The sequence below is a fragment of the Coloeus monedula genome, assembly GCF_965178545.1.
Source record: "Coloeus monedula genome assembly, chromosome: 7".
Lineage (NCBI taxonomy): Eukaryota > Metazoa > Chordata > Aves > Passeriformes > Corvidae > Coloeus > Coloeus monedula.
Window position 1 is genome coordinate 16,677,498 of NC_138787.1, and position 21,107 is coordinate 16,698,604.

The 21,107-nt window shown below is 40.0% G+C and overlaps 1 protein-coding gene across 2 annotated transcripts in view; it reads left to right on the top strand.

The window, feature by feature from the left end:
• The first annotated feature begins 1,228 nt into the window (after window positions 1-1,228).
• The window catches only part of CWC22 (CWC22 spliceosome associated protein homolog), a 28,363-nt gene continuing 8,484 nt past the window's right edge, over window positions 1,229-21,107 (top strand). Inside the window, exons 1-14 of one of the 2 annotated variants that reach the window (XM_082284630.1) lie at window positions 1,229-1,259; window positions 1,777-1,888; window positions 4,551-4,618; window positions 5,268-5,390; window positions 5,499-5,753; window positions 6,224-6,352; window positions 8,156-8,324; window positions 8,737-8,790; window positions 9,695-9,830; window positions 9,912-10,118; window positions 10,240-10,302; window positions 10,626-10,721; window positions 13,195-13,276; window positions 14,445-14,505. In XM_082284630.1, the coding sequence (XP_082140756.1) occupies window positions 1,862-1,888; window positions 4,551-4,618; window positions 5,268-5,390; window positions 5,499-5,753; window positions 6,224-6,352; window positions 8,156-8,324; window positions 8,737-8,790; window positions 9,695-9,830; window positions 9,912-10,118; window positions 10,240-10,302; window positions 10,626-10,721; window positions 13,195-13,276; window positions 14,445-14,505 (1,470 nt within the window). In that variant the 5' untranslated portion in view covers window positions 1,229-1,259; window positions 1,777-1,861. Of the gene's footprint in view, window positions 1,260-1,776; window positions 1,889-4,550; window positions 4,619-5,267; window positions 5,391-5,475; window positions 5,754-6,223; window positions 6,353-8,155; window positions 8,325-8,736; window positions 8,791-9,694; window positions 9,831-9,911; window positions 10,119-10,239; window positions 10,303-10,625; window positions 10,722-13,194; window positions 13,277-14,444; window positions 14,506-21,107 lie in introns of those variants that run through there. The other variant, XM_082284631.1, reaches the window with a different exon arrangement.

Here is a 21,107-nt window from a genome sequence, read left to right on the forward strand (position 1 = left end):
TGCATAGCACAATCTCAGTCGTGGCTTGATGCTCCTTTTCTCTCACTCTTCTGTGAGATCATAGTGACAGAAGAGCAAGACAGTCAGTTTAAATCTTGGGGACTAAGTCTTCAATTGCTGCACCAGATTGACCAGATCTGTCCAATCATGAATGTCCGCTCCTCACTATGCTGTGATGTTTTTTGGACAGCGAGGGTTTGAGCCTGTGCTAACTGTTGCAATGAAAGTAGTGTTACAGGTGTGTTACACGATGTGACAAAACATAAGTACTCATGTTCAGTACAGAATAAATAAGCTGATTTAACAACCTACAAAAGGAAAGAAAAAAAATTGTAGCATTTTCCAACTTTGGGAAAGTTTCATTGCCATCTTCTTCACCTCAACAACTGCCATGTCCCAGTAGCTGAGGAGGCACAGGACCTGCAGAGGGACACAGGCGGGCACAGCACAGCCGCACAGCTCCATTACAGATGGCCCTGCAGGAGCCATCTGCCTCTCAGCTGAGTTAATGCCTTCCTGACTCTGATCTGCTGTGTCCTACAAGAGTTTATTTTCATTTATCTCACAAGAACTGAAAGTGAACCGTAACTATTTTAAGACCTTATGTAGTATTTTTTCTTTATCCTCTCCCTATGCATTTAATTACTTTCCAAAATCCAAACACATTTGTGCCTACAAGCCAAAGGCTCTCTGTTAGCCTGGATCCATGGTGCTGAAGTACTTCAAACTTTCCGACGTCAGAAAGACCCCTCTACCACACAGGTGTCCAAACAGCATCGTAGCCCTCAGTAGGGCGCAGTGGCCGGTGTCTGTCCTGCACAGATGTGCACCTCTGTTTAACCCACAGCGCAAGCGGCAGCCGTGCGTGCTCAGCTGCTATTGAAGGGGCAGGAGTATTTCATTCACTCCACTTTCCAGCGGCGCTTTGGGCAGATCTCCACCCCTCAGGGAGGCCGGCTGACTGCTCGCGGGCTGCTACATGTCCTCCTGACGGGAAACTTGTGCGCTTGGTCCCAGCGGGGTGTTTTTCCCGGGAAGCTGGGCCCGAGGAGCAGCGGTCCCACAGCAGCGGAGGCGAAGCTGCCACGCCGCCGGGCCCGCGGCGCACGCGCTCCCTTGGAGCAGGAGGCGGGCCGGCCTCAGCGCGCGCTCCCGCTCCCAACATGGCGGCGGAGGGGGCGGGGCCGGGCCGCGCGCTCACCCCGCGCCGCCGGAAGTGACGCGTTCAGGGCCGTGCGCGGCGGCGGCGGCGGCGGGAGGTGCGGGCCCGGGGCTGCGGGCCGGGAAGTGTGCGGGGCTCAGGTTACGGCGGGGCGTGGGGCTCACCGGGGTACCCCTTCTCACCCTTCCCGGGAGACCCGAGAGAGCCCCCGAGCGCCGCCGGCCGGGTGCGCCCCAGGGTCGGGTGGTCGCGGCCTCCCCCGCCGTGCCGGCGCTCAGCAGCGGGCCCGAGGCCGTGGGCCGGGCGGTGAGGCGGCCCCGCCGAGAGCGCGGCGGGCGGGCCCGGGCCGAGAGCCGTGTGGCGGGGTCGGTGGGCAGGGCCCCGGCAGCCCCAGCCGCGGGCTGGGCACTTGTCTCGGGGCCGGCTGTGCCGCTGAGCTCCCGGCCGCTGCTGAGCAGCCGCTGTGTCACCGCAGGAAATCGGAATAGACCCGGAGCAGCCGCGCGCTTTGATTTAAGCACTTGTGTAAGCTTAGCCTTCAAGAACAAAATGAAGGTGCGTGCTCCGGCACCGTGTGCAGTCGAAAGGTTTTGATTGTCTTCTATGTATTGCAGGTGAAATGGTTTTCATACGTTGAACTCCAGCTTGGATTGCCTCACTGCTGCACGTTGAGAACTTTGTAAAAAGCAGGAAGTCAAGATGAAGAGCAGGGTGACACAAGTAAATGTAAGTGTTCTTAAACCTAAATTGTAGGATTTGACCACTCCCATGTTACTGGTACCTAAGTTTGTAGTTGATATTATGTTAAATAAAATTTCCTGAATGCAAAGTGAGTAACACTTGTAACTGACAAGAGCTTACAAGTTTACAAGATAAATACTACTAGGAGTCAGTAAATTACAGCTGTTTCTAGCTCCTGTTGTCTTAACAATGAAAGTCCTGAATGTTATTAGCATATAACGTTACAATAATTGGTCAAAACTTACTGAATGATGATGGCTCAACAACAAATGTAAGCATGAAGAGGAATGGAGAAAGATTATGAAACATTTAACAGCGAACTTAAAAGATACAGAGACACAATAATTAGCAGTTAATTTGACAACTGTATGTGATACTGTGCATGTTAAAGCTTTTGCTTTTAAAAGCTATGTGGCCCATTCCTGAGAAAATGGGAGTGATTTTTTGGGAATGCAAGAAGAAAAAATTGAGAAGTGCTGTATTTGTAAAGTAGCTCACGTTTGAGACACGTTGGCCGAGCAATATTGTTATGATACACTGCCTCAGATCTGTGGTATTTCTATGCCTGTTTGGAGCTGGGCCCTGCATAGGCTTCTTCACTCTTTTAGATCCAGCTTTTCTGATTTAAGTGGCTTTTAGTGGGGATGCTTGAGGGGTGGTTTAATATCTTCTCCTATTTTCCCAATCTGGTAGTGCTCCCTCATCTGTCAAAATAAGCCAGTTAGCAAAAGCACACTGTTTGGACACTCTCAGTTAGTCATTTTGATCAAAATGGACAAGGAAGGGAACTAGCTTGTGGCAGAAATCCTAGTCACAAAGAGCTGAGGGTGACAAGTTCTTGAGCAAACGTAGCTGCTTTTGCAAGGAGACATGATAGGTGGCAAACACAGAAACAGCCATAATATTGTTTTATTTCTGTGAACACTTGTCTTTTTGGTTCTGCCTGGGCAGAGACAGATGATAAAGAACCTATGAGAATGGATCATCCTAAAAAGACCCACTACCTTCTTCCCATCTGCTAGATAGGATTTAAATACAGTAACTGTTCTGTGTTATTCAAAGATTTTTATTACTGCTTGCTTGGAAGCTTAGGATATAGACTGGCATTATATTACTGAGCTGGGGAAAAAAAACAACTTAAGTACTTTTCTTAGCCTTGAATGAATTCAGTGATCTGTGGTGTAATGAGTATTGAAAGGGGAAGAAAACCTTGATGAATATGTGAATTTCTTGTACTATCTCTGCTGTCAAAGATAATGTGGCTCTAAAATTAAACAGTCGGGTGGATGTAACTTTCATAGTGAGGCATGCTCCCAGCGGACAATGCAATGCCCTTGGTTCGTATCGTTGTCTTAATGCAGGCAAGAGAATGCTGGGTGTTTGAAGTGCACCCTTAGAAAGGCAATATTCTAGGATGTGTTATAGTGGCCTCAAAAATAAAATTATTTATTTGCATGTATACACTCCCCCCAGTTAAGTTTTTGAAGATAACAGTCTGCCCTGCTCTTTATGGAGGAGGTGTCATTATATTCTAGTCACCCAGAGTTTTAACTGGTTCTTTAGTGGTTCTTCAGAACTGGTGTGCCAGCATGTTGGTGGAGAGGGTGCCACTTCCGTGAATGAGCTGAGGGTTGCTGCTGGGAGTTCCATCAAGGTTAATAAGGAAATACTTGTGATGAGTTTCTGCATCAAGTGAGGTGCTCCCTATTTCACAGTTAATCACTGTGTGACAACATGAGATCGTGGTTCTGAAAAATCATAAGTAGTATTTTAAAGGAAGAGACGACCCTTGCAATGAAAGTACTGAGGTTACAAATGCTGCTGTTTGGCTCTACCAAAGTTGTTTAGAACCATCTTAATGAATATCTTTCTATGTTTGTTGTAGATGCTGTCACGTTCTGATTTTTGTATGACTCCATACGTCTATATGTTCTGGTTCAGCCCATGGAATTTGGTGTGAACTATTTAAGTGTGTATCACTTAAACAATCCTGCAAATCTGCCAAGTAGAACAGTGCAGCTTAGATGTTTATAATGTATGCAGCTAGGAATGACTCATGAGGAAATAAATTGTGGTTAGTAAAAAGGGGGAACATAAGGAAAAATTAATAAAGGGGACTTCTAGGAGAGAGGAAAGATACTCTTTAAACAAGAAGTGGTGGAATTGTGTTCATGGTATTGCATGTGATACAACAAAGTGAAATAGCATCAGGAAGCAGGAAAGGCAGGTCAGTGGTGCATCTACTCTCATCTTCAGCAGCAATTAACAGCAGATGCCTTGAAAAGTTTAGTATTAGGGTAACTGTAAAAGTACTTGCTGACATACACTCCTTCTCTCTACCTGTTTGCAGCTTCCCGAGCCTGATAAAGTTTTTTGGTAGCCTGTGCAGATTTTTCTTCAGTGTTTGTTCAGTGCCTTGAACCTGAGTAGGCATTTTGCATCTCCAGCATCCTGTAGCAGGATGTCCAGCTGCTTAACTGTTTGTTCCTAGAGAACCAGCTCTCCTTGTCACACCTGACTGCCATTAGCTTTATTTGATGGCCCTCCATGTAAAGGAGTGGGAACTGAAGGCATGGTGTGCTTTGGTCTGAAGAGGGGTGCTCACAGTCATGCTGGGGCTTGATTTTTTTTCTTTCTTTCCTTAAAGCATGGTTCCAGTCACGAAAGGAAGGAAAACTACGGTTCCCGACATGAAAGTTTGTCTCCAGACGACAGGTAGAGTGAATGATTTTTATATCCTTCAATTTGGTATAATTACCTCACATATTAGTTAGAGAAGTTAAAAAAATCATCAGGTTGTGTTTCTTTTTATATATTACCGTAACTAAGTGGTAAAATTCAAGTGTAGATTTAATAAAATACTTGAATGTCAGTATAACAGTAATTAAATTGATTTATTACTAAAACTCCACACTTAGTTAAATTATCATGAGACTTGAAAGTGGAAATTACATGCCAGCTTTTTGCTCAAAGTCACATATTGCTGATACCACAATTATCATTTTTGGGCAAGATTGCTTTGTGCTGTACAGGCCAAAGTAGATGGAACCAAATGAATACATGTGTTCCAAGGAATGCAAGCTGCTGAATTTACCTTTGGTGTTTGATGTTATTATTGCTAATTATTTAATTTTAAATTCTAGGAGCTTTCTTTTACAGTCAAGTTTCTTTGATTTTTGATAATTTTTTCCTGACAACAAATTATTGTTGAAGGTAGACCCTTTTGTTGGAGTGACATATTTTGAAACTCATGTTGCAGAATTAAAACACTTCGGCATTGTAAGTTTATATTGCAAGTAAATATTAACACCATTGCTTTTCTCAGCCTCTTACTAAGAATTTTTGTGTCTTGGGTTGCAAATAGGGATATGGAGCGTGATAGGTCTCGGTCTCCATCTCCCAGGAAGAGGAGATACTCTGATGACAGCAGATATGATGAGGAATATTCAAGACGGGAATACTATGATGACAGAACTTCAGATGGAAGGTATGAAGCCCTTTCTTAAGCAGTAATAAAATACTTATTTTAAAGAATAAAATGTGAAACTTTCCATGTCCACGTGGGTGTTTAGTGGGTGTTTTTTTTTCTTTTTAGAAGGATGGAAAGGGGGAGAGATAGACATGAGAGATGGGAGGACAGAGAATATGATCGAAGGAAGCAGAGAAGGTACTCATCACCTGACCGTAGGAGTCCAGAGAGGTCGACAGGCCAGAGCTCACTTGCTCATGATGAGACTGCCTCAAAGAAGAAGAAAGAAGAAGTGGATCCAATCCTCACTCGCACAGGTGGTGCATATATTCCACCTGCCAAGCTCAGGATGATGCAAGAGCAAATCACTGATAAAAATAGGTGAGTTCAAAGTTATATACTAGTGGTTTTGCTGCAAGCAAAACAGTTACGGTGTTTAGAGAATTTTGGGAAAAATGGGATCCATTAAGGGTTGTGATCATTGTTTTGAAGGTATATTTTTATCAGAAGAGAGATAAGAGAATCAGATTAAAACTGTGCCTGCTTCTGCTGCAAAGTGTAAATGATAAGGTAGGATATAGAATGTAGCTAGGAATTTTTTGGAACATCTTAGAAAACAGAACATACTGGGTTATACTATATCTGCAGAGAATTACACTTTGGTTTATCATATCGGTTCAGTGATTTTTCTAGTGGTTGAATGTATAATTGTGAACAAGTCTTACATTTATGTAGTGAATATTTTTTATCTATTTTACTGATTAAATGAAAATGTGAATGTATGCTATATATATGAAAATTTAGTGCAACTTCAGATTTATACTTTAATAATTTTTGATGCTTTGTGATAGCTTGGCATATCAGAGGATGAGTTGGGAAGCCTTGAAGAAGTCAATCAATGGTCTTGTCAATAAAGTGAATGTATCTAATATAGAAAACATCATTCATGAGCTCCTTCAGGAGAATATTGTTCGGGGAAGGTAAGTCTTAGTATTATAAAATAATTATTTTGCTTTTCTGGTAACATATGTGCTGTTCATGTGTACACCATTGTGTGTGCTATGTGTACTGTACAGGTGTTAGTCAGATTTTAGTATTAACCTTAGGCCATATTGTCCTATTCAGAATATTCCCTTCCTTGGGAAAGGGTTTGTATGTTGGACGGAATAAAGCAGTGCAGCAGATGGTGTATATTTCCTTTTCTTAAGGTTTTCCCGTGCATTTTACTTGAATGACTTGTAGTTTGCAGATGCCACTGTCTATCTATTTTTTATAGTGCTGGATTTTTTTTTTTTCTGGGACAAATAATATTTGTGGCCAAGATTTAGCAAAACAAGTTTTACTACAGTTACCTGTCAGAGTTGTTTATTGTTGCAGTGTAGAGAAAAGACCATTATGCTATTGGAGCTTGGTAGATCCAGAAATAATTCCGTTACATTTCAAACAGATAGCAACACTTTTTCTATCACAGATTTATTTGAGGAGGAATGCATTACTTTTTGTGGATGTTATTCCTGATGGAAAGATCAGAATCATGCAGCTAGCATAAAAATAAGAGAATTAAGTAAATTAAATAAAATAGAGAGTGTGCAAATAATTCCTGAATGTGATTTCTGTTAAGTAATAGTAATAATGCAGTTATTATTAAGTTTATTAAGTAAGTTATAATGAAGTTTCAGACTTTTGTAGGGCTGCTTTTTACTTGCCTGCATTTCATGTCCTTGAAATTTAATTTTTGTACTAGCAATTAATTTAAAAATGAGCTTATTGAATATTTTTAGAATATACTTGTCTGTGAAAGTTTTTGTGTGTGGTTTATAAATGTCAAAATAATGTAGATGGGAAATGACACCATTTTTCTCCTTCTTACAGTTAGTTCTGTACTTCCAAACTTGTTCAAAGGTACATAGAAAAGTAAGGAGATGAACTTTTATCTGTCAGGTCCTTTCCTGAGGTTTTAAGTAGAGGATAAATAACGACTGAAACAAACCAGTTTCGGTTTGTAAGCGAGAAGTAACTAATTTCAAAATGGGAATATTCTGGTTCTGTGCACTAGGATGAAATGAGTTCTATTCCGTTTGTCAATGCCAAAGTAAGTAGGAATAAAGTCCCTATGTACTCTGTATTTAGTACTCTGTAGGAGGGTTTTTTTAGGATTTTAGTAGACAACAAGGAAGATAGATGTGGATATCAGTGTGTACTTTGAAGATTCGCATTTGGAGGTTTGTTTTGTTTTTATCCTCACCCACGTGTATTCGAGTAACACAGCAAAAGTCAAATTCTGTGTGCTCCTAAGTATTACAAAAAGCAAAATTGAGAGGGGGGGAAGCAAGTCACAGATTCTTTTCAGACTTTCTTGATAATAAATGTGAAAGAGATCATTTAAACAATAAAAGAACTATTATCTCATGAATCCTTTGTTTACATTTATTTAGGCTCTAAGTAGTATTTTGCAATCAGACTAAGTTCAGATTAAAAAAGAAATAATTGCAGGATACAAGATGGGTTTTTGCATGCTTAGCATTTTTAAGTGTAGTTCTAATATGAACAATATTTAGTGAAAGATATTGTAACAGTTTAAGAACTTTTCAGTTTAGACAGATTTGTGCAACACATTTTGCAAAATTCCATTTGTGGCATGATAAATCAGTGGTTTGAAAATGATCATCTGGTTTCTTCCAGCTATTCCAACTGCTCAACACTATTTTGTGTGGTAAGTACTGAATAAAAACATTACATGCTTTATTACCAGAAAAGTCTTTAAAACTTACATGTCTTTACAGGGGATTGCTGTCTAGATCCATTTTGCAAGCTCAGAGTGCGTCTCCGATTTTTACTCATGTTTATGCAGCGCTTGTGGCAATTATCAATTCAAAGTTTCCAAATATTGGTGAATTGATCCTCAAGAGGCTGATACTGAATTTTCGCAAAGGATATCGCAGAAATGACAAGGTATGTAAAATGTGAAGAAGCAACGTGCTGAAATGTGGAATTCTGCTTTGTAACTGTGTCAAGTGTGTTCAAAGGAGCTTCAAAGGAGCACAGCCAAGACATAGGTCAAGACCAGTTTCTGGGACATTTAGTAGTATTAGAGTATCATGAAAAATGATACTCCAATACTACTACAGTGACAGCCTATTCTGAATGGGTACTGTGATAGTTTGGGTTTTTTTTTTGTTTTGGTCAGAGGTGTTTAATCTTAATTGTTTATTTTTGAAAGTGGACAGGGCTAATTGTGAACAGCTACCAGTATCCCAAAATAGTTTCATGACTCTGATTTGATTGTGAGATATGCAAATCTATTGTATGAGTTACAAATTTTTTCTTCCCTATGTTAAAATTTCCTGGTTTATTTCTTTTGCAGCAACTCTGTCTAACATCTTCAAAATTTGTTGCACATTTGATGAATCAGAATGTGGTATGTTACTTTGTTTCTACTCAATCCAAACTGTATATGGCTACATTTTAGTTTTAACAGCAGTACACTAAGTGAAGATGCTCTGTCTGTTCTGAAGGTTGCTGAAAGATAATCTGATTGTGGTGCCTGCTTTAAGTTGATAGAATCTCTTTAGAAAAGATACTGGTAATTGCTTATGCAGTTATCATCACTTATCATTCCACTTATGCTCCAGAGCTTCCCCAGATTTCATATGTATGTTTGGGCTGGTATTCAGGCATGTCTTGATGCAAAGCAAGGATCATTTGAGGCTGTGTCCCACAGATATTAAACAGTTTCCTTCCAAGATGTCTGTTAGCAGAACTAGACTTAGTTGTATCTGAATCAAATTTATATCCAGCTCTATGCCACTTGCTTATGTGTTAGAAATCAGGATGCTCTGATTTAAATAATGACAAGAAGCAGTGTTTCAGGAATCTATCAGGAATATTCAGCATTTTGGTAAAGAGGAAACTAATCTGAGATGTGCTATTTACTTACATGCATGGCCCTGGAAGATCTGATTTAATTATGGATACAGTGCACTTAGAACTAGGTTCTGTAATGCAAGTGCTGGTTTATTTTCTTCTTGGAAATGCATTCTATTATTTTCTTAGTGGCAAAATATTTTTCATTGCTTGCTTGTTCGCTTCAATAGCACAGTCACATTCACTACAGAATTGGTGTAAATACTGGTGGTGAAACTGGATTTGAAATTTTGACTTCCTCTTAATCAGCTTTGCCCCACTGCTGCTGCCTTGTGTGTGTGATTAAACCACCACTGTTTTGTGGCATCCTCAAAGGCTGGACAGGTCTGTCCAGTAAATCACTGTGATGATAGTCTAACATTGTGCATTCTGATTCTTTGCTGATACTCTTTCCACAGGCTCATGAGGTTTTATGTTTGGAAATGCTCACTTTGCTTCTTGAAAGGCCTACTGATGACAGTATTGAAGTAGCAATTGGATTTATTAAAGAGAGTGGGCTCAAATTAACAGAAGTTTCTCCTAGAGGTATTAATGGTAAGTGCAGTTAGCCAAAACCTATCTTGGCATTTGTATTAGTAAGTACCTTTCATATTTACACTTCTCTCTTTTCCAAAGCAATCTTTGATCGCCTTCGACACATTCTGCATGAATCTAAAATCGATATGCGTGTTCAGTACATGATAGAAGTCATGTTTGCTGTACGAAAGGATGGCTTCAAGGATCATCCAATCATTCCAGAGGGATTAGATCTAGTGGAAGAGGAGGATCAGTTTACTCATATGTTGCCATTGGAAGATGACTACAACCCAGAGGATGTTCTTAGTAAGTTAGAAATGGAAGAGAATTCCTTAATTGTATTCCCCAAGAAAATAAAGTGAAGATTAAATATTAATAGTTTTTCTTCAATTTGTGTTTTAAATAAAGATTCTCTTTTATTCTAAAGATGTTTTCAAGATGGATCCAAACTTTATGGAAAATGAGGAGAAATACAAAATGCTGAAGAAAGGTAGGAATATCTGTGTGTATACACAACAGTTACCTCTGGCATTTGCTTATTCAGCTGTTGCTGCCAACGTTTATTTAACAGTGGGTGATATTTCTGTCCTGTGTAGCTGTCATTCAGTTCATAGACCTTTCCTTTGTGTTGCTGCTACTCAGTGTTGTTTCTCCAACTATGTTTCCATTCAGTTATGATATACCTGCTTTCTGGCCTCTTCCACATTCTGCACCTGAGACATCCTTTCACTCTTCAGGTGCTGGATCAGGGTTTTTTTTGTAATGAAAGTACTGTGGTCTGTATTCCATTAATCTGAGATACTGCTCTTTCAGAAATTCTTGACGAAGGTGACACTGAATCTGAAGGAAATCAAGAAGCTGGAAGTAGTGAGGAAGAGGAAGAAGATGATGAAGAGGAGGATGAAGATGGTAAGTGTATGACTGGCATCTTACAAGTAATCAATTAACTGTAGATGAAAAAGGAAAGAAAAGCTTAACTTCTTAGATGGTTTGCAAAGCTGAGATGTTCAAATGTTAAGGAAAGTTTTCCTCTTCAATTATTCTCAGATCTAAGTGTTTACTAGCAACTAGTATAAAAGTAATGGTCTGGAAGGAAGCATTCAGCACATGCAGAAAAGGAAAAGCAACTTTGCCACATTTTTCTTGACAGCATCAGTTTGCAGTCACCTGCAAACATGAGACATGAAAAAGAGCAAAATGAAAACACTTGTTTAAACTTTTTCATGCTCTATCATATTTTTAAGTCACTTCCAAAATTAGAATGGATTTTATTACAGTGTATCTACATCCTCCATATCTCCCTTCAGTACAGCCCTCTTTCTTGATCGGTAGTGGAGACAAGGCTTACTCATTTTTAAAGAATGTATTCAACTCCCAGGAGAAAAAGGTTGATGGATAAGCATAACTGAGATTTTTGTGCAGACTGAGTAATTGAAAAGCCAGTCAAGTATTGTTCTTGTGGAATACCAGGAATGGATTTCCTTATTAGTTTGATGGAGTATTTCACAGAAGAGCCAAGCTCCTAGGCTGATGAAAAGTATGAGCATTCACGTAATCTTTCGTTTTCAGGTAAGGTAATGGAACAGTTTATACTGAGTGTTGTCATGCAGCACGTGCAGGATGGCCAGGGCATCAGACCCAGCCAGCATGGGTTTATGAGGGGTAGGTCTGCCTGACCAGCCTGATCTCCTTTTATGACCAGGTGACTTGCCTGGTGGATGCGGGAAAGGCTGTGGACATTGTCTGTTTGGAGTTCAGCACGGCCTTTGACACTGTCTTCCACAGCATACTCCTGGAAAAGCTGGTAGCCCACAGCTTGGACAGGTGCACTCTTTGCTGGGTCAGGAACTGGCTGGATGGTCAGGCCCAGAGAATGATTCTGAATGGTGCTGCATCCAGCTGGCAGTCACCAGCGGTGTCCCTCAGGGGTCTGTACTGGGACCAGTTCTGTTCAATATTTTTATTGATGACATGGATGAGGGTATTGAGTCCTTCATTAGTAAATTTGCAGACAACACTAAGCTGGGAGCTTGTGTCGATCTATTGGAAGGAAGGAGGGCTCTGCAGAGAGACTTGGATCGATTGGATGGATGGGCAGAGTCTAAGTGCCGAGTTCTGCATTTTGGCCACAAAAATCCCCAACTACTTTACAAGCTGGGGGCGGTGTGGCTGGACAGCGTCCGGGCAGAAAGGGAGCTGGGGGTGCTGGTCAACAGCCAACCGAATATGAGCCAGCAGTGTGCCTTGGTGGCCAAGAAGGCCAGTGGCATCCTGGCCTGCATTAGGAACTGTGTGGCCAGCAGGAGCAGGGAGGTCATTCTTTCCCTGTACTCGGCACTGCTAAGGCCACATCTTGAGTGCTGTGTCCAGTTCTGGGCCCCCCAGTTTAGGAAGGACGTTGAGATGCTTGAGCATGTCCAGAGGAGGGCAACAAGGTTGGTGAGGGGCTTGGAACACAAGCCCTGTGAGGAATGACTGAGGGAACTAGGGTTGTTTAGCCTGGAGAAAAGGAGACTCAGAGGTGACCTTATCACTCTCTACAACTTCCTGAAAGGAGGCTGTAGACAGGCGGGGGTTGGTCTCTTCTACCAGGCAGCAACTGACAGAACAAGGGGATGCTGTCTCAAACTGCGTCAGGGAAGGTATAGGTTGGATATTAGGAAAAAGTTTTTCACAGAAAGAATAATAAAGTACTGGAATGGTCTACGCGGGGAGGTGGTAGAGTCACCATCTCTGAATGTGTTTAAAAAAAGACTGGACATGGCACTTGGTGCCATAGTCTCATTGAGGTGTTAGGACATGGGTTGGACTCTTCCAACCTCGTGATTCTGTGATTATTTACGATTTTACCAAACTTCAAAAGACTGAAGGAATAGTGAATATTTTAGAAATGACAGTGTTCCCAGAATGGTTTGGTTCAGAATGGATTTTTCTATGCTTGCTCCAGGACTTTGTAGAATGCTCTAATGTAGATCCTACATGTAACAGGAACTAAGAATTACCTGTTCAAATCAGAGATGCCACATAAAGCATAGTATAGCTGAATTATGCAGAAAATAATTACTAGTAATGTTGACAAGAAATGTTAAACCTAGAGGCTGCAGTGACTAAGAAACTTAGTCTTTAAAAGAATTTCCCTTTTAAAACTGTCTCTAAATGTTTACCTTTGTTACAGATGAAGCAAATACTGATTTTTATATTTTTTCCTTATCTATAAAAATAAACATAAAAAAATACATAAACCTGCAAACAGGCCTAAGTACTTGTAGAAAAATAATGTGCTACAGACTCAGTAAATGGTAAATAGAGCTGTCCTAAAAAATTACTACATGTGTCTTCCTTAATGTTTTGCTCTTTAGGAACCCATGTTTTTCTTTTCCAGGTCAGAAAGTTACTGTCCATGACAAAACAGAAATTAACCTGGTCTCTTTCCGTCGTACAATTTATCTTGCTATTCAGTCAAGGTAAATATAAATTATACACCTATGAGAGTAGTTCTTTTGAAATCAGTGAACTGTAATTCTCTTTCTTTTAAAGTTCTTTGTTAATGTGTAATTTAAAAAAAAAAGAAGTAGGGAAGCATTCTTTATGGACCCTGACCTGACTGTGTAAAGCAGACTGTTTTCCCAGATTCTCATTCTAAGATGAATCTTGTTTGTTTCAAAGTGTTTGGGGAGTGGACTGGGACTACTGCTGTAATGAGAATTTTCTGAGTGAACAGAAAGTCAGTGATCTTCAGATTTTACAGCATCTTGAGAATTCATGAAAAAAATTTGAGACTAGACTTAGTACAGTCCATCTCCACATCTGAGATGGAGTTCTGCAGTGTGGTTCTCCTTAGGCCTGTTGCCATCTTCATTGTTTGGAAAATAAGTATGCAGATACCAGCCCTCAAGTACAGTCTTGTGGTCGTCTTGGGAATGAACTGCCCTTGCAGTACGTGGCACAAATACTCCAAACCTGCTGGATGTAGCTCCTGTGTCACCAGGGTGAGAGGAGGGATTTATCCCTTGCGGCCCATAATACTCTGCAGGTCCGATCCTGCATGAGGAGTGCGATGATGTAGTTGTGGTGTTGATCATTAGATAGAGGAATTAATACCGTACTGAGGGGTATCAAAGGCTTTCACATTGCTCAAAGTTACTGTTAAATACTTTCTTGCCACACTCGAATTTCATGTTATACTTGAGGGGGAAGATGTACCCAGTGGTAGCTAAAGGCTTTCAGAACAGGAGTGCCAGGAGGAGACTGTGGTATAATACTGCTTTTGGAGCTTGTGTGTAGTGCTTGTGTTTCAGTGAGTTTCAAAATATGCAAAACGAGCTCCCACTTTTCTGCTTTTTAAGTTTTCTAAGATGACATAATAGTAATAATGACTAGAATCATCCTGGTTTTAGACTGCCTGCAAATGTAATCACTTTGGATTAATTTTCAGATAGAAACTCATGAAATACAAAATATTTATTAAAAAAACTCACAACAACAATAAAATATCAGCAAATCAAACAGCTGAGACACTTTACTTCAAAACAGTTGAGATTTCAGCACCAATGATCAATCTTTATAATAGAGTTCTGGAATGTTTTTAGCATAGCATATATTGCACTGATAATAAGTATCTTTTCTATTCAGCTTAGACTTTGAAGAATGTGCTCACAAACTGCTGAAGATGGACTTCCCTGAAAGTCAGACTGTAAGCCTTTATTCTTACTCGATTTGTTACTGACATTATTAAGACACAACACTGTGGTAGTACCTAAAAGCCTTGCTTATGTTCCACAACCTAGTTTGCATAGCAAGCAGGTGAATGAGAGTCATTCCTTACAGCTATTGTTCCTCAAAATTAATTTCACAACCTTTAGAGCAAATAGACTGACATGTTTCATAAGCAATTTGTCTTATGCACGTGCTCCTTTCTGTCAAGCAACACAAATGTTTGCTCACAGCTTGTTTAAAAAGGTCTTTTGTTTGGACTGGTGAAACTTCTATCCTATGACAAGAGTGCAGCAGCATGGCAATCATTCTCAGAGTTCTGTCTCTGAAAGAACTCGGGCTTGAACATAATATTTGCAGGCAGCTGTAGGCTTTATCAGTAGGGCTTGAAATTTAGCACAGTGCTAAGGGTGTGTGGTTTTGGTGCTTTCACAGTCTTTGAATAACAGTGTATTGAATTAAAGCAGTTTTAAGTATGATTGCTTTACTGTAATTTTGGAGATCATAAGACCAAAGCTCTTTTGTCCTCAGACTCTATAAGACCAATGCAATTGCTGTGTTTCCAAGAATGGAAACTGTTCTTCATCCAGTACTTCTATTCAGTACTGGTAGAATGTAAATACCCATCTAATTTTCCAAGCAGCTTTTCAGTCAGCTGTAAGCTGTCATCATGGGCGAGCTCTTAACTTCTTGTGGCTTTAATTATCAGTTTTATTTGAAACTGTGTGTGTGATCAGTAACTTTAGTATAATACTAACTAGTAAGGGGATATCTCGACTGCACTTAGGTGTTCTTTGAGAACTTGTTTACCTAACGTTTTTTCAATTCTTGTACTATTTTGTTTCTAAGCCATTTGCATGGAAGTAAACGAAGAATTGAGATTGTGTATTTTTTTATTTGGTTCTCTAATTCTGTGCATGAAATGCAATATTAAGCATGTATCAGATTAAAATTCTCAGTGAAGTATACATAACCTGAAGAATTCTAAAGAGAAAAAAAAAGTGTTTCCCAGCAAATCAATTCAGGTATAAAGAATAGAGCAAATAATCTAGAATATCTGTACTAGAGCATACAGCAGAGTTATAATACATAACACTTCTTGCTTGTTGGATAACTGCACAGAGAACTACTTAACTCTTGGGATTCAATACCATGGCAGTCTCTGTCAGCTTCTAACTTCTGTGGGCAAAAGCTGCTCAGAAAAAACAAATTTCACAAGGGAAGGAAAAAAAAAACCCCAACAATTAGTATCAAGCTATGATTCAATACTAGGAGTAGGAATTATTACAATTCAAGGTTCAAAAGTGTTGTAAAACTGCATCCTCTTCCCACATGAGGCTGCTTCTTTGCGCTGATTTTTTTTTCCTTCAGAATCATAATTACTCTTCACCTCATTTAATCAAAGATATGAGAGCTTTGACTTGCTTATTGTATAGAATTAACCTCCTTTATGGGGACAAAAATCAAAAAAAAAAAAAAGCGCTTCCTGATCAGTGTGAGAGCAGAAAGAACAAGCAGATGTAGGCAGTAAAATTACTCAGGGATTTCTAGGACTTGAGTCTGTATGTGTGGATAAAAAAACCTGAATGCACTCAGCAGGAAATTTGTTTAAATTAGCTGCCAGTTTTTAAGCTAGAAAAATCATCTTTTATTTGTTGAAGCTACTGTCTTCAAATTGAAGCCTTTATTGAATTAATTCCCACTGCCTTCATTAAAAAACAAGCCATTGTTAAGTTTGCAGGTGACACCAAGTTGGGCAGGAGTGTTGATCTGCAGGAGAGCAGGAAGGCAGGGATCTGGGTGGACTGGGTCAATGGGCTGAGGCCAACAGTGTGAGGTTCAATGAGGCAAAGTGCTGAGTCTTTCCCTTAGGTCTCAACAGCCTCAGGCAGCACCACAGGCTGGGGCAGGGTGTCTGGAAAGCTGCCCAGCAGAAAGGGACCTGGGGGTGCTGGTTGACAGCGGAGGAACATGAGCCAGCAGTGCCCAGGTGGCCAAGAAGGCCACTGGCATCCTGGCCTGGATGAGGAATAGTGTGGCCAGCAGGACCAGGGCAGTGATTGTCCCTTTGTACTGGGAACTGTAAGGCAACACCTCGAGTGCTGTGTGTGGCTGAGGGAGCTGGGCCTGTTCAGTCTGGAGAAGAAGAGGCTCAAACGGGACCTTATCACTCTCTGCAGGTACCCAAAAGGAGGGTATAGCCACGTGGGGGTTGGTCTCTTCTCCCAGGTAACAAGTGACAGGGCCAGAGGAAATGGCCTCAAGCTGCACCAGGTGAGATTTAAATTAAATACTAGGAACAATTTCTTCTCTGAAAGGGTGGTCAGTCATTGAAACAGGCTGCCCAGGGAAGTGGTGGAATCACCATCCGTGGAAGGGTTCAAAAAAGACTTGTGGATATGGTTTAGTGGTAAGCATGGTGGCACTGGGTTTACAGTAGGACTTGATCTTATCATTCTCTACTATTATTCTTTTACCTGTAAAGCACTTCTTTCTTTTTTTGGTCTGTTTTACTGAAGGCTTCAACAATCTGTACTGCAGGATGTTGTGTCTTTTATCTATAATGTCTTTGCATGTTCTGATTCAAAGCTTTAAACAGTCTTGAGAAATTCCCAAAATGTTTGCTGAACTCTAAGGGGACCCAGCAAACTTTGTTTATGCTCATTCTCTCTTCCAGCCCCTACTATGAATGGCAGTCATCACGAGAGGCAGGAACTAGAGCATTTAGCTGAAATAATCCTTAAAAATCAGGTGAAACTTAAGATTCTAATTGCAAAATTTTTGTGCAGATCAAGTCTGATTTTACAGTAACTTTGTGCTTTTCTTCCAAAAGGCTTTACTTAATAAAATAATATTTATTTAATTCTGTTATTCAGACTTTTCCACGGGTTTTGAGTAGTAAACTGTCAATTAAATATAATCAAAAAACTAGTAAGAATATCTGAAACGTGAAGACAGATGCGAACAACAGGTTGGAGACTAATACAGTCTTACTGACTATCTTTCTGGTTAACTCTTCCAGAAATCTTCGTGTATAGAAATTTTTGGTGTGATTTATCAGGGCTGAGTTCAGAAATACATTAGCAGTTTTTATCAGTGGTTGAATTATCAGGTTATCGTGTCACATAAACTGCTGTGCAACACAAGTTGTTTGTCTGCTTAATACCAGTAATGGATCTGTCGCACAGCTCTGACTCGCAGAAAGAGGATTAAGGTTCAGATGGATAATCTGTGGACTGGAACAACATAATACTGCTTTTTGGCATTGCAGTTTGGGACCAGCTGCTGAGGGGGGATGTCAGCACTCCTCTGATTTCCCTCCTCCTTCCCCCCCCCTCCCCAAGGAAAGACATTCAAAGTGTTGAAGTTCTTTCATTTCTAAGTAAATTTACTAGGAGTGGGTTTGCTTTTATTCATGTTATTTAAACCCAACTGCAGATGAAGCCTGCAGATGAAAAGTGAAATAGCTTTGCTGTCTACTACAGTCTGTGAGAAGCTGTTCTAAACAAGCCTTGCAATTGCTTCTTTGGGCAATTCAGTCTTGGCAGAGCTCAATATTTTACTTTTTTTAAAAAGTACTGTTATTATCTCTGTTAAAGCTGCATTAATCCCATGCATTACCAAAGAAGAAAATTTAAATAATTTAAAACTGTAGTTAGAGGAGTGTGGTATTACCAGTTGTACTGGCTTCTGAACTGTGAGAAAGCAGGCAAACAAGACCAGCTGAAATGCAGACAACTAAAAAAATTAAACCAACCATACACTGTTCTTGCTCTTTGAAAGTGTGCCTAAAATTGATTGGCTTTTAGGCTTTTTTTCTTTCTTGGCTTGTGATAAGAACTAAACTTGTATTCAGAAATGTTGCTAAATTAAATTAGAGCCTCTTCTAACACCGTGCCTATTCCAGATAAAGGTAATGCGTCACCAGATATTTCTTTTTTGTTTTTTGTTTACTTAAAATGAGAAAAATTCTTGCAGGCACAGCCTTCTTGAAAGAATTATGCATGCATCTGACACATCTTCATTTTTACAGGGTGGTGTCACTTGCTCAAAGCAGTCCTAGTTGGTGGTGTGGGAGTGTCAGTGTCTCGTGTTATTTATGCCTTGAGTCTTGAAGATAACACAAGTACTTATGTTGACTTGACTGTTTTCACTTTAAGTGAAAATACAGTTCAGGAAACTGATGTAGAGTGGGATGGTCTAAGACTGATAATTATGCTGGTCAAATTGATGATTTCTTAGATTCATTGGTTTCTTCTCTAATTGGAGGGCATTACATCTGGTAGGTTTAGCAAGTGGACCATGATTAGTTCACAGTCTTGCTACTGGCTGTAAAAGGTAATCATCCAAGTAGCTTTCCTATCTTTTGAAGCAGGAGTTTTTGTGGGCCTGAGATGCAGAGTCATTCTAATTTTCTGTGATTTATCAATTAAAAAATAAGTACATATCATACACATGTAAGGTACATACCATGTTGTGGTATTTGTTGATGTCTGCAAAATGAAGGTACAGAATCCACACAGAATTAGGCTGTTGTGTTACTGACAGCAGGCATTAACTAGAATTTTGACTAGATTTTGATCTTCCACAAATGTGTGTATGCATTTAACCTAATGAGATGGAATTGTTCAGATTACCCCAGTGAAATCACTTGAAGTTTGCTTGTGCAGCCTTCAGGTGGAAGGAAAGAGATACTGTGGGACTTCGATGTATTATTTCACTCTTTTGTGTGTGTTTGTGTGTTGCAGGCTTGTAGCAGCATGATTAAAAATATATTTCTCCTTATATCCAGTTAATGATTCCAGTGTAAAATACTGTCTGATTTATGCAAGATTTGTGATAAGCATATTCAGCTTTAAGCATATGTTGCTTTAAACATAAACGAGGTTGAGCAAAAAAAGGGACAAAAGTTGAGGAAAACCATTAGCTGAGCACAGGACAGACCTGGAGACTTTGTAGTAGCTGCTAAAAGCACTGCACATAGTTTGACAAGAGGCTGCCTGCCACTGAAACGCCTTCCATGGCTTTGCCAGCTTTGGATATAAGTGGTAACATGACAAAAAAAGAAGAGAAAGCAGAGATGCTGGGAAAAGTAGTCTCTGTGATGGTTACACCCATTAAAATATGCAGCAGTAAGGAAGGCTTTAAGGTAGTCAGTGGAAGTAAAATACACTTCAGTGAAATAAAAGAGGAAAAGAAAAAGTGTGGCATTTGTAAAAGCAGTAAAAATACATAAAATGCAAGGCAGTCGTTTCACATAATTCCAATTTCACGTTGATTTAAATGAACCTAAGGCCTTCACTAGGTTTGCTCCCAGCAAATAATTTCCTTTAGTTCTGTGAAGAAACTTCTAGAAATGAAATGTTGACATTGAAAGTTTTATATTTTAAGAATAGCTTACAGGTTGGGGATGTCTCATGATGGCTTCAGCTTGTGTAGGCAGTGGATGGAGCTGTGGGGCTGGCAGGGCATGGAGGTGGAAGTGGCATCACTTCCAGCTAGGGAGGGCAGAAGCGATGTCCACATGGAGGCTGCCTGTGGGGCAGCTCTGAAATTGCAGTCTTGGCTGAATGCAAATCTTAAAGAAATTGCAAAAAATGAGGGCAGAAGGGGCTGGGGGGAGGTACTAGCTGTGGAAAGGAACCTGTGATCAGAAGGGGGTGAGCTACTTCAGCTCTTCTGTCTGCAGTGAGCACGGCATTTGTGTGAAGCTGAGAGAATACAGATTGGGCAGGGTGTGCCTGTGTTTTAAAATGGTAAAACTGGGAGAAAAAAACCAAGTCTGATTTTTCTGTCTTTGCTTTAGCATCTTTAAATGTATGATGACACTTGCCATGTTAGGTTGAGTCACAGTTCATCTAAACCATTTTCCTGTTTGAGTAAGAGAAACAGGGAATGTTTAGGGAGAACTGTGAGAAATGCACTGTATTTAGAGGTAGCTTTCTCTTTATTTTAGCAGTTTTGGAAAGTTCTATTGTTTTCCATGATACAGTAATAAATTCAAGATCTTCACAAAAGATGATTCACCATCTGTGTGAGATGTCAGGTATTTTTGAAGTGTTTTATTTCATGATTGGACAGCTATGTATACTTTCTTAACTAAGTTGGGTAGTTACTTGTTGAGCATTGTATGAAAACAGTTAACACAATATAGAAATTGCCTGTACAATTGGGGAACAAATTCTTTGTGTTCTTCAGAGCAAGTGGTGGGCTAAATAACAGGCTCTTCATGCCGTAAACATCATTGGGAGTACAGAAATGAGTTAACTAACCTTTGAAGCTGTAAATTAAGCTAGAATTGCCATCTGAGCTTGTTGCATCTCTCAAAAAGTAATTAAATAATTGTAAAGTTTGTTAATTTTAAATCTGGAAGACAGTTACTCTAGACCTAACCTCAAATTGTTTAGATAACACCAGCAAGAATGTCTTTATGGGCAAACTTATTTTCATGCATGTGGTTATTTGAGATACCCTCCTAGAAATAATTGTAATATTTAATTAAAATGTTAAAATATTTAATTACTGTAAACCACAGGGGATACCAAGGCTATAATTGCATTTAAGATGAGGAAGAAAAGTAAT